Source organism: Aulonocara stuartgranti (assembly GCF_965226115.1).
Source record: "Aulonocara stuartgranti genome assembly, chromosome: 11".
NCBI classification, from domain to species: Eukaryota; Metazoa; Chordata; class Actinopteri; order Cichliformes; family Cichlidae; genus Aulonocara; species Aulonocara stuartgranti.
This window is the reverse complement of record NC_138947.1, coordinates 20,507,427-20,526,849: the sequence shown is the minus strand read 5'-3', so window position 1 is coordinate 20,526,849 and position 19,423 is coordinate 20,507,427. Positions and strand designations below refer to the sequence as shown.

The window sequence follows — 19,423 nt, the reverse complement described above, 5'->3', positions numbered from 1 at the left end:
GGCCAAAATGTTATTGCGGCTCCCCATGATGTTTAAAGGTCCATCTGAGCTTAATGATGGTGTATCATTTTCACTGTAAAAGTAATGGGGATTAAACATTTGCGCTCTTATTTATAAACAGACCAGCTTATTAGTTACTTTCTGCCAATCTGCCTTATTTTAAGAAAAATAGTAGTTTCTTTGTCTTCTTCACCATCAGTGAAAATTCAGACACTGGAACTGCTGAACTGCATCGTATTCTGAATCACCGCTTGAGATAACAAGATTAAAAGTAAACGCAACCAAACTTGACGTTTGGCTATTTATTTATTATTGTTTTTACTATATTGTTTACTATAGTCTTTATACTATTCTCTATATGTTACACAACCTGATTCTACTGATAGAAATTCAAAAGTACAATCCTGTTCATGAAGTGTTTTTTAGTGAAGAAGTTAACTACAACTCCAAAGTTTGGTAAAAACAAAACAAAACAAAAGAAAATCCAATCAAGACTTAAATCTGTGTCACAAAAATGTTTTGGTAAAAATATATTCTGTAAAGTCACAAACCCATATTGCTTGGACAGAGAGGTTTAGTTGGATGCTGCCACTTGTTTTACCTCCAGGTGCAAAGTGTGAGCTAAATGTCTAAACTACAGATGTAATAATACCTCCTGCGTGTGTAAATCCATGACCGTATTTGCTACACATTTTTATTAACAGTACAATAATGAGGGGAGAAGCTTCTCAAACAGTAGATGTAAAGGGTGAAGGGAGGGTGGGGGTGACAGGAAGTTCACTGCAATTCTTGCTTAGACCTGCGGAAAAATCCTGCTTTTACTGCTGGAAACGAAACTGCCTCCTGAAAATGTTGAATGTCCCCAATATCTTCACTCCTGTGGCTTAGCGAGAGGTGATAAGCAGCAAGTAAGCAAGATGTGTGTGCGTGTGTGTGTTCGTGTGTGCAGATGAAGCCATAATGAAAGCCCTTCTTCTTCCTAAAGCACACTAGTTGAACTGCTGCTGCTGCTGCTGCTCCTCCAGAGGAACTATTTGTTTGGTTGTTTGAAAAAGATCTTTTTCCATGGCAGTTTTTTTTTATCCTCTAAAGAGTGTGGTCTTTACATTTGAGGGCATAATTTCTTGATTTTATGTTCACATATTTAAAATTACTAACATGGACAAATTCCATATGCCTCACTTACAAAATAACTCTATCTTACTGACAAAGTAATTTTCTCTGTGAGTAATTACAATGGCTACAGAGAGAGCAACAAACATTCCTCTTGAAAGATAGCTAGGCATATATGTATCTACAGTAGATAATACTATACTATATAAAGAGTACATTTCAGATCCAAGAGCTCCATGCAATGTGTAAAAAAATTCTGTTGCCCAGAGAAATGACAGTAGTAGTGGTGAGAACAGGCCTTACCATTTCCTTTCTGTCTTCTGCCCCGATCCCCTAAAGAGACGAGTTCAGTCCTGATAAGGCGCTGAGTGGAGAGTATACTTTTTAATCAGCACAGCGACCTTGACTTGAAGCGGAGGAAGAGTGAGCCAAAAAGCGGACAGAGAAACCATCTCCCCTGGGGTCAACCATGAGGGGTGAGAGGAATAAGAACCCGAGGGAGACGAAGATGAGGAGGACAAAGCGAGGAGGAGGAGTGTCATGCTGAAGATTGATGGACAGACCAGGACTCTGGAGACGCTAAGGTTTTAAACGTAATTCTTCATGCTGCGGGGATCAGTGAAGGTCATAAACTGCTGCTGGATAAAACTGACACATCATTGAAGTCTACAGTTCATCACTCTAAAAAGTTTCTCTCACCACTTCCATGCTGAGTGACTTCTCTCATCCTGCTACTTTGTAGATATCGCTTTCAGTTTACTTATGCAGATAGAGGAGGAAACAATGCTTCTTTGACATATGGTTGATGATAGGTAAGTTCTATTAAAAGAAAAACTGGTGCAGCCTTAATGGGAGCCAACATCATCAAGTTTATAACCACCTGTTGTTGTTGTCATTTAGAGCCTGGACTTCAGGCTTATTGTGAGGAGGAAAAGGATGACATTTTTTTCAGATGCCAGTCACATAGTCTCTTTTCTTCATGTTTTTACTTAATTGGTAAAGGGGACTCTTTCTCAGATAATAAAACATACATATGAACTATGAAAATATCTTAAGTCTGAAAATGCAGACACTGCACACAAATGAAAAGTTATCTGTCCCATTACCTTTGGCATTCTAAATATGTGACCAATCTCTAGCCACATGCATTAAATGCAATTAGGCTAAATAGCACTGTAGCCACTGTAGTCAAGATGGCAGCTTCCACAGACCGTCACTCGTTCCTGTGTATTTTTAAGACGTTAATTCTAAGCTTATGAGGAAGCATCAGTTTGTTGAAAGATGTAATTACACACTAAACAGTGTACATTTATGAACACATTATTTTTTTTCTATTAAATTAACAAACAAACAAAAAACTCGCTGAGTGTACCTTTAACTCAAAGCATACACAGATGCCACAGATCCATCTACCAACACACAGTGACTTCTGTTCTTAATAGTCATTGCATAGTTTCACTTTCTAATTGATTTTGCATGATAGGTCATTCATCAGGTAACATGGTCTTAAGTTGAAACAGATACGTCAGGATCCAGGCTGATTATCAACTTGCTCGGTAGCTGTCGGATTCTGTTAATTTATACCCTATGAATTTTCAGCCACACTAGCAGCGCCATCCATCTCATTATCAATCCCCCCGTCTGTTTCCCTCCTGAGCTGTAAGAGAACAGCATCAGCCGAAAGTGATGAGAGGCAATTAGCAGGGACACGTCAGCGCACACACATGAACAAACAATGATGTGTAACAACCCCGAGGGTGTGCGTATGTGTGTGTGCCTGAGTTTGCATTGGGGGAGTAAGCTAACATGGAGAAGACAGATGTGCAACATATACATGCTACCAACATATACACACAGCTGAGGTCACTGTCCAGTTGTTTGCATGTGTGTTTTAGTTTGTGTGTGTGTAGGTTCACAGACAGGGTGTTGTTTTTTGATGTTTTCCGAAGGAAACACTGCCGTTCAGTTACTGAAGGGGAAGTGTGAGTCTGACTGCAGATTACTCCTCTCTATCCCTTCATTCATCCCTCCATCCCTCAGCAGGGCAAGAGATGGAGACAGAGGGGAGGAGGAAGTCAGTTTGTATTATCACTGTGTGTCGGTGCAGGACGGCGAGAAGAGCAGCTCGACTAAACCGGAGAGAAAAGACGTCGCTGTTCACTTCTGTTATATAATCCCTGCTCACACGCCGAAGCTTCATCTGAACAAGTCTTGTCGTTATTACTGAGTGTTATGGTCTTATTTTCTTAGAAAAAACATCTGTCGACCAGCACTTACAAACATCAAGCTTCCCTACCAGCCCTATTTATTCAAACTGAGGTACAAGAGCTTTAATTTCCGAAGAACTAATGCTTAAGAATTTTCTCAGGGGTAAATATTTCTCCAAATATTTTAGTTTTGTCAAGATGCCATACTTTGAACTACAAATCTTACACTCATGTTGACAGAAGGATTCATCTTTTGGGCCCCGCTGGTAGGTTGTTTTATGTACTGGACAGAAAACACAAAATATGAAGTACCAGTTATGCAAGACATATTTTGGGGTGGGGTAGGAAACTGTTTTCTCCGGTTTTCATCCCAGACCCTGTTTTATATGCATTTGCATCCTTTTTTTGATGAAAAATTACTGTGTCATACACTTAGTACATTGCTGGATGGGCAAAGGAGGTCACCTTTTTCCTGCTACATACATTCTCTTTAACTCTGAACCCAACTGTTTCCAAAAGGTTTTCAAATGAGGTTATGCATGATGGGTCAGCAGCAGAAATGTTAAAGGTCAAAGAAAGAGCTGTAGAATGGCAAAGGAGAGTTGAGCAGATAACAGCAAAAAAGAGAGGGATAGCATGAGTGTGTGTGTGTGTGTGTGTGTGTGTGTGTGTGTGTGTGTGTGTGTGTGTGTGTGTGGTCCTCAGAATGTCATATGCACACATACACGTCTCCTGTGGTACCCTGAGTGGAGCAAAGTGGTGATCAAGCCTGCAGCTTGTGTGTGTGTATGTGTGTCTGTCCTCTGAACTATGTTATTAATTAACCCAGATGAAAGTTTCTCAAGATCTGAAACTTGGCTCTATTGGTGTATGTGTGTGTGTGTGAGTGTTTATTGGACAGAGAACATACATTAGTATGTACTGTGCTTTGATACAGTGGATATGCACTAAATCTAACAGCGAATCTAGTCTGGGCAATAGAGGTATGACAAATGTGTATGTGAGGATTTCCTGGGGTGGTTTACATATGTAGTGGGACTGCACTACATTATGAAATGCTCCATATCCCTACTGATAAGTTGTCTTACTTAGTTTGAAAGATACTGAGGATCAGAATCAGAATGCTTTATAAGGAAAATATGTAATTATTATTTATATTCAGTTCAGTGTCACATACAATGAAAAAAAGCTTCCAAATGTTTGCTAGTTGATCCATTTTGTTCAGTTCTGAGAGAAGCTGACAGTGAAAACTAATTTGTAAAAACACAGCCGTCTTGGTTGTCAAGCAGCAGGCTGGCAATCTCAGAGTTTTTGAGTTGAATTCTCAGTCAAACGAACCCTCTGACATGTTGCTGGATGGTACATTGAAGCCGAATATCTACTTATTGACAGAATTATTTTCCTGAGGGCACCAGGACACTGGTAGGAAGCATTCATTTTAGCTAATGACATCATAATGACGTGTGGAAAATATTGATTCGGTGTGCTGTAAGCGAAGTCGACGCTTTTGGAGCCAGTGACGCTTTGAAATCATACACTAGCAGCCTTCAGTGGTATTGCACTTTAAGGTACTTCTGCACTGGGTTTACTTTACTGACCCCCAGGTTAGCACAGAACTTTCTAAAATGTATATTGACAGAATTTGCTCTAAATTACAACCATCAAAATGTCTCTGAAACAACAAAACAGTTTGAAGAACTTTATGTAATAAAATAAATAAATAAAGTTCCATACTGTATATGCATTTATTCCACATTGCTGCACTGGGTGTGTATTTATTGGTCCAGTCAAGATTAAATGACCTTTGTGAGCAGTCTTGCCCAAGGGTACAGCTGATTGGCTGTCAATAAGCTATTAGGACAACACAGAGAAACAGAAACAATGGGGAGGAAGAGTGATGGAAAAGTGGAATGGGGACAGACAAAGAGGAACGGAAAAGAAAAAACTGTCTCTGGTCCATGTAGTTATCCACTGAGATTCCAAGTTTTATTACAGCCATGATATATTATGATGATGATTTATAGCCTTAAAAGTAGGTTATATTCTTGTTTTCATACAGCTAGAATGCTGACCGGACTGAAGCTAATGAATGCTAAGAATTAAGGAACCATTTTAGCTTCAAGCATTCTGAAAACAATTGCACGTACTAAAACTTACATTAGCATCATTGTTATATTGGCAAAATTCATCCCAAAAGTAAAACTGAATATAACACGTTTGAGCTAAAAACGGATGGATTTTGGAATCAATAATCTATATTCAAATATCTGAATGCATAAAGCTTCAGTATTTGTGCAATTACAAACTGTAAAAATGTTCAATATGGTGAATCCAGTCCATTATTTATGTGTGTTGCTGCTTTGTTGCCTTTTAAAAAGGTCATTCTGGGGAGCTTCAGCATGTGGTCACAGTAATTTATCCTCCAGCACTTTAGACACAGACACACACACACACACACACACTAAAATACCAACAAATACACACAGATATCGAGACTACTGTGATCAATGTATGTGGCACTGACAAACACACAATCACTCTGATGCTAAGCAGCCTCGAGGACACACAGTCCCATAGTGTTTGGCGTCTTACAAAACACACATTCACACAAACATGTGGCGCTGTGGCAGGTTGCTTCCGGCCTCGGGCTAAATCCAGAAATAAAGACAATAGAATAAACAGAAGGGGGAAAAAATGAGTGTGTGTGTGTGTGAGTTGTGTGTGTATAGGTGTGTATGAGTGTGTGTACGTTTGTCACCTCAGGGCTGCCAAGCACAGAAAATCTGTAGAAAATCCTGACAGACCAGGACCATGTTTGAGAAACAATGTGTATCTGTGTATGTGTGTATGTGTGTATGTGTGTGTGACACAAACACACTTTGGCTAAAACATTTAATAACAGTTAACAACAGTAGAGCTGCAGCTTAATGAGGGAACAGGCCCGTCGGTGTGAAGGCAGCTGCATTAATTGCAGCCAACAGGAAAGATTTTCTCATTTAAATATGCAAATAAACACATTTATTACAGTTAATGAGACAGTTAAAAAATAGAGGCTATGCACTCTGGGAAGTTTGTCTGAGTCATAGTCGCTAATTTCAGTTGGTTTTCTTGCTGCGTTCACATTTGATTACTTCACATGTTCACTGTTTCGTGCTTAAGTATGCTTGTTTTTCCAAGATTTGACAACATTTTATGACGTCTGAATTCAGCCCCCAGTATTCTTATTGAATAACCAATAATAAATTCCAATAAGTGGGGTATTCTTAAAGAATGCTGCTTGGAAAATTTAAAAAGGAAAATTGAGCCTGAGTCTGGTTCTATTGAAAATTCCTTCTTGTTAAAAGGGAGTTTTTCCTTTCCACCACTGCCAACTGCTTGCTCATATAGGCTTGTTTGATTGTAGGGTTGTATTATTGTTGGGTCACCTTGAGGCGACTGTTATTGTTGCCGCTACACTGAAAAAAAGGGATTGGCCATCTCTTGGATTTATGTAAGCATCTTGCGTGTATTTAACACAATTGCCTCATGCTTTAAAGTTAAGTGTAACTATTTAGTGTAGAAACTACATGATATGCATGGGTAGATTAAATTGTTCATATCATGTTCTAGTGAAGTAAGTCAATAATATAGCAATGTTAAATCTTGCGACACTGCACGGGAAGGCATCCATCTCAGTCAAGTCGAGCAGCCGCCTCTACTTTTTTCGGTATACCAAAAAAAGTAAATTGGGTGGTTGTTACATTAAAAGTCTACCTTGTAATTTGAACACAAGAATGTCATGTTTCTATCTTGAACGTAACCAAATCATGTAGGATTTGTATGAAATTCAACAACTTAATTTGTTCTTGTTGAGATGACATGATACAATCTAGTAAGAGTGGTTAGTTGCTGGACTCATGAAATTGACAAGATCACATAAGATTTCAAGCTGCAGGAAAATCACTGGAGTTATAAGAGGCAGACAACTACACACTACACACACCACGTGCATGCTATCGCTATTTATTGTGGTTTAACCTGTCAAGTTGCCTCACAGCATCTATATGGGCTCTTTCTCTTAATAATGACAAGTAGTTTTACTGACATACCTTTATCTTTATTAAGTTTAAACATAAGACCTTGCAGTATGTGTCGTGTAAAGCATTGATATGAAAGTGAAAGTGTAAAAAAGACCTCAAAGGCAGGATTTTCAATAAAAGTGTAGAATGCTACAGAGTGATACAAAATTCTTTGAAAACATGCCAGCTGAATCCAGCTGACATAACATGACATAGACCTGTAGAGCTTGTATTTTCCTCTACTAAAACAACCTTTGATCAAACATCTGGGATATTTTTGTGTCCTAGTCAATTCCTGATAGCAATAATCTACAAAAACTCAAAACAACTTCACCAAAACATGACAATATTGGGTATACTGGCTATGGAGGGGGTTAGAATGACTGATTTTTATGGCTAGGTTCTTGTGGTCTTTTCAGTGGAGTTCAGAAAATAAACAGAAGAACAGATTGTTTTCGAGGCCCAAACCTAACCTGTGCTTAAACCTTAACTAAACAATCACCGAAAACAATAAATATTTAAAAATCATCAGTATTGCTTTTGTCTTATCTTTAAATCTGCAAATGCTCACATTGAAGACATTATTTATGTACAAGTGTCACAAGTGGAAGTCATAGGCATTGGATCTGTTCTGTTGTTTAGACCTAAAGATGTGTTACGTAAAAGACTGTTGGCTAAAAATTGCCAGATTTACCAGCTTTTACCTCACCACAAAATTATTTACTCCGTTGCTCTCTTTTTTGCCTACGTAGAGGAAATTTGTTCAGTTACTAAAGTCATGGCCACGACACATGTAAGGAAACAAAGACAGCTGTTATCATGTGTTTAGATTTATAAACAGTCAAGGATAAAGTAGAGTCAGTAGAGTCACTGCTATCTGCAGTGATGGACATCCTGCCAAGGAGTAAGAGAGACCAGTGCGTGTCTGTGTTTGTGCGTGTGCATGTGGTGGTGGTGGTGGTGGGGGGGGGGAACATACACCTTGACATCTGTCTGTAATTTATTATATACAGGCAGTGAGGAGAACGTGGGACTGCAAGAATTGTGATTCACATCTTATGTCTTTTTTTTTTTTTACAATCTGCAAATTCAGAACTTGATTTTCTCTGAGTTTCTGAACTAAAGCAAGCTAATTTTTCAGGTCCTTGTTACACATTTTAGTCAGAAATCCTGCCTGACTAAAAGTAACTGATCCATTCAACTAAAAAAATACTATTGATTGATGAATCATTGTTAGATTTTTTTTTTTTAATGAATAATTTAGATGTAAACTTGATGATTTCAGGGAAAAAGAAGTGGTTTTGGAATGGTTAAAAAGCTATGTAGGGAATAGGCAACAATATGTACAAATAAATGAATATAAATCTAATTTGATGGATATAGCTTGTGGAGTACCTCAAGGTTCAGTACTGGGTCCAAAAATGTTTATTATGTACTTAAATGATATCTGCAGAGTATCGGAGATTTTAAAGTTTGTAATATTTGCAGATGACACAAATATACTGTGTTCAGGTGTGGAGTTGCCACAGGTTTTGGAAATGATCACACAGGAATTAATGATATTAAAGAAGTGGTTTGATATAAATAAATTATCATTGAATCTCGATAAAACCAAATTTATGTTGTTTGGAAACCAAAAGAAAAACATCGAAGTAGAAATATGTGTTGACAATGTATATTTAGAAAGAGTAAATGAAATAAAATTTCTTGGGGTGATCATTGACCACAAGCTCTGTTGGAAGCCACACATTACTTATGTTCGGGGGAAATTGGCACGGGGCATTGCCGTCCTGGGAAAAGCAAAGCATATGTTGGATCAGAAAGCACTGCACATTTTATACTGTGCTTTACTACTGCCATATATGAGCTACTGTGTAGAGGTCTGGGGAAACACATACAAAAGTAACACACAAACAATAACTATAATACAGAAAAGGGCCATTAGATTAATAAATAATGTAGGGTACAGGGACCATACAAATGCACTCTTTGTCAAAATGCAAGCTATTAAATTCCAAGACTTGGTGAAGCTTAAAACAGCGCAAATAATGTATAAAGTCAGAAATAAATTGCTTCCCAAAGAAATCTGTAAATTGTTCATAGAAAGAGAAGGTGGGTATAACTTAAGAGGGAAATGGAATTTAAAAATACAAAGTGCTAGAACAACTTTAAGAACTATGTCAATCTCAATTGCAGGAGTTAAATTATGGAACAGTCTAACAGAAGAAATAAAAGACAGTCAAAACATAAAACAGTTTAAAGTAAAATATAAAAACCTAATTTTAAATAAGTATAAGAATGAAGAAAACGGGGTTAACCCAGGACGGTAATGTTGCTGGTAATGGTGTTGCGGTTCTTTTTTGGTTGTTTTTTTGTTTTTTTGTTTTGTTTTGGTTTGTTGTTTTTCCATAACTTGTGTATCTGCAAATATACACATTCTGTATTTTTCATATGAAAGAAACTATACTGTGGTGGGGCTTGCTAATTTCTTGTTTTGATTTATGTATGTTATGTTTTGTTTTACTTCATATGTTTCATATGTTTCATATGTTGTTTGTTTAATTTAAGACAAAAAAAATTAAATGAATGAGAGGTAAAACTTGAGGGGGTAGGGACAAATAAGTAAATACTTCAGCCTACTCCTTTTCAAACAAATAATGGAATGATATTTTGTAATGATTGTGAAGGCACATGTTTGAAATGTTTGAAATAAAAATGAACTGAACTGAACTGAACTGAACTGACTCATCTGCAGATCCAGAGGTTAAACTTATGTTCCCTGTTTGACCAGCATTAGTCAGGAACTTCCAACTGCAAACTATTTAAACACAAACAGCATCTGCTTAGCCAGCTGACCAATCAAAGACGAATGCACTGCCTCCACCAGACTGCTGTTGCCCAGACCTTATTCCCACAGATCAAAATCGCAACCACAGCCGATGAAAGACAGTTCGCCTCAATCAGCCGGCCAGTTTATAACACGCTCAATGCCGTGTCGACCAAATCACACACTCTTTCTCTGCAGTCACAAACCAGAGCCAATCTGAGCTCGGCAGTCTGCTTTAACACAAACACTGCTTCCTGTCTGAGGTTCTGGATCTGTTTTGACTTGTGTGTTCAGACCTGGGAGATCTCCAGGTGAGCAAACACAACTAATTTCTACAAATAAACATCGGAGATGCAGTTTGTATCAACTGATTAACCAGATCTGACCAGGACACCGAATTGCCAGAACAACCACCACCATCCAGAAGTGAAGAGTTTAGTCTTTTGATTAAACATTGACTTTGCAAAGTAGGATGAGCACATTGGCATCTGGATGTCATTTCATCCTGTCAAACACATCAGAGCTGCAAGACACTAACACATTTCAGACTCATAATATGTTAACCAGCAGATTTAATACTATTTTTAAATATTTCTTGGTTTTAAGTGAGTGTAGCACCAGATGTGAGAATTTTGCCTCTTTGGGGGTGGGGAGATTGTGACTGACAGATTGCTGGGATTGGGTGAGTTTTGTTAAGGGTTAATACATCCATATTTCACCTAAAGCCTAAGTAGAATTTCTTAGGCTATACAGCTTTCATTTGTCCAAGTTTTGACTTTGCTTGCTTCAGATTTTTGAAGACTCCTAAGTAAGAACTGGTCTTTAGGTAGAAAACATGTTCTTTTTAAATGCTGATATTCATCGCTGATGGTAAAGTAGAATAAATGTCTTTCTTTTTTGTAGTTTGTTAAACTCCTTTAAATAGGTCTTTGATCTTTCTGTAATTTCCTGAGTTATTACTCAAACTATGGCAATACTTATAAAGACAAAACTTGTTTTACGTAAATTTTAACACAGTGCACTTGGGCGTGAAAACACATAATTGTGTAAAACCTAGAGGCAGATTTGACCTAAAGAGTGCTACAACCGAAATAAGCTTGTAAGCTCACCTGTAATTGCAGGAAAAGAGACAAAACCATGCAAGGCATAGCTTATTTTAAACAAGTTTTTGCCTCTAAGCTTATATCTAAATCTTTTTTTAACCATGGCAATGTATGATGAAAGAGTGGCACACATACGACCATGTGAATATGGTTTGAAAAGCCGTCCTTTAACCAGGTCGTTATTGCTACATATCACAATCCAACCTTCACCACAGAAATGGCAGATTGGATTAGTCTTTTGGAAATCATGGATATATGAATATTTTATGTTCAGGCTGTGTAACCCTTGTGAATCCTAACTAATAAAGGTGCTGTTAAAAAGGCTGGTAAGCAAAACAAATTCTGTACAAGTGCTGTTTGCCATTTAAATAATAAGCTGCAGTCCAGTTTTTTTCCTTTTGGAGAACTATCAACACGTGGATGTATGTGTGTGTGTGTGTGTGTGTGTGTGTGTGTGTGTGTGTGTGTGTGTGTGTGTGTGTGTGTGTGTGTGTGGTAACTGTATTTTAAAAGTAAAATCTCTGTGTGAAGTGTGTTGACTTGTATATACTCTGCCTCACCTCGCTCTCAGTTCTGTTTGTCCTTTAACAAATTACTGGCAACAGTAATCTCACTCTGTGTATTTTACTCGCACAGACTTTCACACGCACACACAAGAAACACACACTTGGCAGTGCCGTGTGGAGTGTTGTAAGGAATGAATGAAAGAGTGGAAAGTGACCGTTGAGGTCGATTTAAACTCAGATGGAAAAAAGCCAAAACATACAAAAGCACGCGCGCAAACTTCTCTAAATGAATGAGCACCACTCAATTCTGAAAGGAAGATTCAGCAATAATTTTAGGGAGAAATTATTGCTGAAACTGTTAGAAAAGGTACTGAAAAGGTAATGTTCCTCCACATTACGATTACTAACTTTGGTTTTACCTTGCTGACTCCTGGCCCTACTTTTAAATTTTAAAAAAGAGATATGTGGCTAAGACTCAATAAAATACACTTTGAGTACCACGTCTACTTCAACATCCAAAGGTAGACACCAGCCTCCTAAGCCAGCATGACAATCTTCAGGTAAGTCTGGCTTTCTTTGCGCTTTTACGCACGAAAAGAAAACCAGAATTTTCTTACCTCGGAGGCTCTGAATCTTCACCACCACCTCGGCGGGCTCTCGCAGACTGCGCGCCAGGTACAAACGCCCCGAATCCCGCTCGATCTGGACTGGTGAGTCGGCTTCGGATATCACTTCAAACCACCGTTGATCGAACCTCTGGTCAGGAACTGTGAACACTAGGTCGCCAACTCTGACGTGGTCCGGAACGGTAACTGTGTAGGTCAGCTCCTCGGACAGAGCCCGCGGCATCCGTCGCGCTCTGTTGGACCGGCGGACGTTGATGCGCAAGAACACCGGCTCACCTATCAGTGCTAAATCTCCTCCGTCCTTCACGTAAATGCGCAAAGTCACCTGGCTGAATCCAGCGAGAGATCCTGCTAGGCTCACTTGTCCGTTTTGTGGATCCACGTGGAGCAGGTACAAGTCCGGTGATGCGTAAAAAGTGACATGTCCATTGCTCTCCGCGTCACCGTCCTTTGCGTCAAAGCGAGCCAGCTCGGTTCCGGGCGGCGTTAATTCATCTACTTCAATCGTCTTGTTCCCGCTGGTAAACAGAGGGATGTTGTCGTTCTTGTCGGACACCTCAATCTGGACGATGGCTCGTCTCCTCATACACCGAGTTGGCAGCTCCACCATCAGTTCGTACATAGCTATAAACTCCCGGTCCAGTGCTTTTGCGGAGACCAAACATAATTGCGCTCGATGGACCCGATGCCCGCGGTAGTGAACAAGTCTGAAATCTGACGCGTAATCTCCCTTCAAACTGGCAGTGAGGTTCGCACCGGGGCAGTTTGCAGCTGTGACAGAAATTACCACCCCTTCCACTGGCGTCCCAGCTGGAGAGTTCTCCGCTATCTGGCCGAAGTAGCGCGCTGGATGTCCGTGCTGCGCAGACAGACACACCGGTGAGACGTGAAGCAGCAGGAGCGGGAGCAGGCATAGGGTGTGCAGGATAACCGGCCCAGTTACGGCTTTGGTCATGTTTCCATCAAACCCGTTTCACTTGCACAAGATAGCAAAGTGTTCGCTAACGGGTCTCTGTTTCTTAAAATGACCCAAACAAAAAGATTTTACGCATAAAAAAGAATAGTTATCTCCAGGAAAGCGCAAAGTTCCCCAAGGAAAAAAAATCCAATAATCTAAATATTCCCATAAATTATGCCAGTTTAACTTGTAAATCAGTTAAATTGTCACAGGTAAATGTGATTGCTAAGAAGAGCTCAAAGTCCATCTAAAATGCAAGGAAAACATCAGTAACACTATCGTTCAGCGCTCTCCTCTCCAGTTAATTAAGAATGAAATGACAAGAGACTTTTACGCGCAAATAAGATAGGTCTTCTTCCCCACTGCTATTGAAAAAATATGGATTAAGCAATAAAAGTATTATTAAAATAAGCAAGTCTTCAGAGCATATTTTTCTTAGTCCAGCTGCAGTATTTCCAAGTTGGTCCAGCGTGTCTGGAGCGTCGCCACTGGAGGATGGAATAGACTAACGGGCACAGAGATACCCAACTGCCTCCATGTGGATCTGATGGCACCGCCTACCAGCGTGGAAGAGAGAAACTAATCACGAAGCGGGAGCAGCACTGAGTGACAGGATGAAAGACCCACCCACTGACAGGCTGAGTCAGCGGATGGGGAAAGAGAGCAGAGAGAAAGGGACCAACAGGGAGGTGGGGTTTGTGGGTAACGTTAAACCTTTCTCATCACGGCCATGGCAAATTTGAGACGATTTTCAATCAAAACTGAGGACCCCGATAATCTCTACCAGATTTACACAACACACGCTGATGCAGGTTCAGCAGGCCATTATAAAAAAGGGATAGTCTTTTCTCCAAATGAACTAAAATAACTTTTATTTGTTGGTTTGCTTTGTTTCTCATAAATGAAACACGTCAAAAAGTATTAAAAAGATCTCAAGTTAACTTAACCATTTGCTACATCAAGTTGCACAATAACTGAGGAGTAACCCCACATCGTTATCAGAACATAATTTTATTCCCACTATAAGACAAAAGAAATCCTCCAATCTGTTGTGACCTTTATGAACATACTGCAGCATGAGATACATAAGCCTCTGGTTTAAACTGTCAATAATCACTGTTGAAACATAATTAATCCTTTGATTCATATGGTAATTCTATTGGTTTGGATTTGTGTTAAGCAGAAAAAAGCAACAACTAACAACAAGTTGAATGTGATTAGGAAAGATTATGGTTTGGCTTGAAATGAGAACTTTAATTTCATGCAACCATTACAGTCATCTTTACAGTAATAGCATGTGGTAAGGTTATAAAAAGGTCATAGCTAAAAACCACAAGTGATTATCAATTTGAAAAGGAAGAGTAAATTCCTGTGTTAACAGCCATTCATTAACCCCAACATCCCTCCTATTGTGACGTTGCTGTAGTGTCACTAAATGTAGTAATTTGTTAATGTCATTGCCAAACTGCTTGGCAGTGCAGTGGTTAACACTGTTGCCACACAGCAACAGGATTCCTGGCTCAAACAGGCTTGCTAGCTTGAGTTTTCTGTGTGGAGTATGCATGTTTTTCCTATGAAAGTCCAAAGACATAGGTTTTAAGTTAACAGGTAATTCAGGATTATAACAACCTTACACTGCACTCCAGTGTTAGCTGGAATAGGCTCCAGCCCCTTGCCCTGACAATTGGTTAAGAAAATAAACAATCAATCTCATAATGTTCACATCCACTAGAGGGCGCTGTCACCTGAACGTCAAAATGAGATTTTGAGGCATTTACTGAAACTACTAATATTACTATACTGTTTTCTCGTGATTCCTACAAGTCAACCAAAGCCATACTATAACTAGTAATGTATTAATATTTTGGTAAAAATGGTATGGACTCATTTATCATGTCCGTATTACAAAACAAGAAAATAAGCCTGTTGGTCTCCTGGGTTGGTATTTCCAGTCAAGAGGTTTGGAAATGAGCAAACACTAACATTAGCTAAAAATTCCATTATATAAACTGCAGGTTAGTCAGCGTGTCTCTTTGGAATACATGCACTACAGATGTTCCACTGAACATGTATTACAGTGCCTAACATAATATTCTTACACAATATTGAAATTATTTTTCAAGTTGCAGCATTTTAAAGTGTTGACTCTTAACCAAATGCAACAAACAAAGATCTTTGTTACATTTACTGTCTTCAGTTTGATTAAACTCAACAAGTCCTATCACAATCAGAAGACTTGTAAGTTGGTAAGCTTCCAAAAAAAGGTCTAAATGTAAACTTGCTGCTGTACAATCTTTACTGTGTACAGTCATATTTTATCCAACATGATATAACACACCGTCACACATGAAAATCAACTATCGTTCGCGGATCTTTAACATTCACATAACAAAACTCTGTTTTGACAATTTACTTCCCCCCCCCCGTTCATTTCCTGTGTGTCCTGTTTATCAGATCAAACTGTGCCAATAACTGGCTTGAAAACCCTTAGTCTGCATGTCGTTTGCTGTTTCCTGTCTGCAGTAATGGCAGCGGCCCGTAGCAGTGTAATTTATCAGTGGTTCAAAGATTTCAAGTGACAAACAATCTAGTTCTTCACACACATTTTCCCCTCCGTTAGAGATTAAATCAGCCACGTGCGTGTTTGCCTCATGCAGGAAATCCCTCTGAAGTTTGCAAAAATGAGAACTTGTGTGCTTGTGTTCATTTTATTATCATTCATAAAAGCAAAATGAAAACTTTCTCAAGCCTTTGATCACAGACTGGAGGGCGAGAGGAAGCAAGTGAAATGATGTGAAGTGAAATGACATGCAGAATGAATGAAGGAAATCAATTTAATATGTGAGCCCAAAAAACCCAAAAAAATGCTTCCATCTGTGTTCAAGAACAGAGTTCGGTGCGGTATGAAGTTGTCCTGCGTTGTGACAACTGAAATTGAAGTGAAACCAGAAGTCTGTGGTTCTGTTCTGGTACGAGAATCTCAAAGAAAATACCATTGGCATTACTAAAGAACTAACTTTGAACAGAACCACAATAATGTGTATTGTGGCTTACTTCATTTTCATATGTTAAAATAGTACTTTCTTGGGTAAAGTCCCATTTTTTTCTTGAATTTTAATTCCTCTTGAAATCTCCACTGAAAACTATTTCTTATTAGTCCTTGAAGTCTAGAAAATGGCATCTTCGTGGGACCTTCATGAATGAATGGATGGTAGTTGAAACCTGTCTGTGGTAACAACAGAAGGAGAAGACTGAGCACTGTGGAAGTTTAAAAATCTGAATGTAGTGTAGTATTTTCCTGCGGAAAACAAGGGCACATTAAGACATCTGGTCTCATATATCAGAGTGCAGACTGAAGCGTACGGTCAGTTCAGTCTGCATGTATTCCAGCCTGAAACAAAGCAGCATTTTTTCCCCTTTTTTAAGCAATCACAAGCAGAATTTGTGATCAGCTTGACATTCTTGTGTTTGCAATTTAGCTTAAGTTCTCTGAAGCTCATGTAGCAGTGAGCCACTGCTTCAGGTCTCAGTTTATTCGTGCTGATTTGCCTGTGCAGACTCGCATGCACTAAGGCGACACGATGGCTGCACATTCAAGTCAATCGGTCATGCTTCTTCAAGCCCTCTATCAGGAAACAACCAAAAAGAGGAACCTAATTTGAGTTACAAAAAAAAAGTCAAAACTTCACTGCACAAATCAGATATAATGCTCACAGAGAACAACAACAAAAAAAATTGTATGAGTGGCTCAAACAGAGAGGCTAAAAGCTTGGAAATAGGCATGCAGCTCCACTGTTGATGTTCCCGTGCTGTGTCTTCAGTTGGTGGATAAAATATCACAGCAACATGTTGAGTTTCTAAATGACGGATGGAACGTGGCTGAGCAGGTAAATCCTTCTTACACCTGTGTTAACATTAGTCATAGTTGATTGGATTGAAGGAGGTTGGTGCCAAATCCCCCTAAAATATTTCAGTCTTCCAAACCAGCCCAGCTTTAGAGAATGACAAGCAGTGCTGGCTTGCTTTTTGAAGAGACTTCTGTTGCAGTAAAGCAGAAGAGGTGTGACGGCTAATGATCTCAACCATCATGGACAAAGGACAAACCACAAACTTTATTTTAAAACCTTCAAACAAGTTGAAGTTTTCTTCAGACATCTCCTCGAAAACAAGATGTCCTAAATCTCAAAAATGTAAAGATTATTATATTATCTTAAATATCATTTGCACATATTTTACAAAGTTCTTCAATTTGTACACACGCTTCAGTTTTCAGTAATATCCCTACTGTCTAAACTTCAAATCTCTCAGAAAAAAAATATCCCACTGTCCAAAAAAGTATTCACGTTTTACAAATGACATTGACTTACTTTTACTCTTGAAGGCATCATCTTGGCCTCCAGTAACCCTGCGAGTAATCTTGGAGTCAGTTTTGACTAGCATATGTCCTTTAACAGCACACATTCTTTCATCTGCATGATATTGTCAAAATTAGAAAAATCCTATCTCAGAGTGATGCTGAAAGTCCATCCATTTATTACTACATCTATTACTTGAGCTACTGTAATTCATTATTATCAGGTTGGCATAAAAACTACCAGAAATGCCTTTAGTTGATTTAAAATGCTGCAGAGAGCGGTCTAATAAGAACTACAAAAAGAGAACATAGCTTCTTGGCCCCCTGCTAATTCTAGAATTTAAATTCTTGAATTTAAAATCCTTCTCTTCATATACAAAGTCATGAATAATCAGGCCCCATCTTATCTTAGCTCCCAGTTTGGATTCAAGACACAGACACGCCTCCCACTGTTAAAATAAGGCTTAAAAAAAGACACGAAACAGCACATTTTTAGCAGATTTTATATAAAATTAAGAGTTTTGTAATTTATTTTGAAAAAAAAAAACTTGACTACATAACTAATGAGTTATTTTCTCAATGGCTGCAAAACTATGCTAAACTTTGGTTAGTGCAGAGGTCTGCAACCTTTAACACCCAAAGAGCCATTTGGACCCGGTTTCCATGCAAAAGAAAACACTGGGAGCCGCAAATTCTTTTTGACATCTAAAATGAAGATATCACTGTATATATTGTTTTTTACTTTTATGCTTTGTGTGAACAACTAAGGTGTGTTTCTTATGAAATCCATGAAGAGCTACAGAGAAAATTAAATTTTATTTATGTAATTAACACATTTTGAACTCTTAAAGAAATATAATAAAAGGAAAGACACCCAGCTGAACTAAAATGATCCATGTAGCAAACAAAAACTGTTGTGAGCCGCCACCCTTATATCGCCTTTGGGCTTTTGGAGCCTTGGCCTGGCTTTTAAAAAAGTAATTGGAAAAAAAGCACTATGCTGCTAAAAACAGAAAAATAGATATTTGCAAAGTTCTGCCTAAATATGTATTTTACCTGGTTAATGTGTGTGGCGGGGCGTGGTCTGACGCGCCGCTGCAGGGGAGGCGGATGCACCTGAGCGGCACCCGCAATCACGCCTCGCCGCCTTAACGTCTGTGCTATCTGTGCTGTTGTGTTGGTATGAGTCGGTCTGTGAGCTGAAAAGCTACAGCCGGCTGTATGCGAACAGCAACTGTATGTGAAAAGTGGTCAATAAAGAGATGTTGAAAAGCATGTTCATGGAAACATCGTCGGGTCTGCTGTGATATGTTTACAATGGGACTTCTGCTCCTGAACCTCTGCGCACAGCGTCTGCAAATCGGGGCTGTATGAAGTCACTTTCATCTTTACGCAGGTCTGTAAGCAGTCATCTGTGAGGCGTGAGCGGTGTTTGTTTTTAACATAGTTCATGGTGGAGAATAGCTGCTGACATAATGTGGATCCGAAGATCCATAACTGGCCTACCTGAGGTTGAAAGTCTCGATAAATGCACGGCGTTTCGGCGGGTATACCGGCATCCGTGAGTGTGACGCTTATTTTGAACGATGAAAAAATAATAGAATATAATTTCATTTTTATATTTCAATATCACAATAATCTTCCAATTTAGAACTACAAGTTAAAAAAGAA

At 38.9% G+C, this 19,423-nt stretch overlaps 1 protein-coding gene across 1 annotated transcript in view; it reads right to left on the bottom strand.

The window, feature by feature from the left end:
* LOC309717583 (neural-cadherin) overlaps window positions 1-13,962 on the bottom strand; it is a 145,537-nt gene extending 131,575 nt beyond the window's left edge. Inside the window, exon 1 of the mRNA XM_082552258.1 lies at window positions 12,432-13,962. Within this exon, the coding sequence (XP_082408384.1) occupies window positions 12,432-13,395 (964 nt within the window). The 5' untranslated portion in view covers window positions 13,396-13,962. The remainder of the gene's footprint in view (window positions 1-12,431) is intronic.
* Between the last annotated feature and the right edge of the window lie 5,461 nt (window positions 13,963-19,423).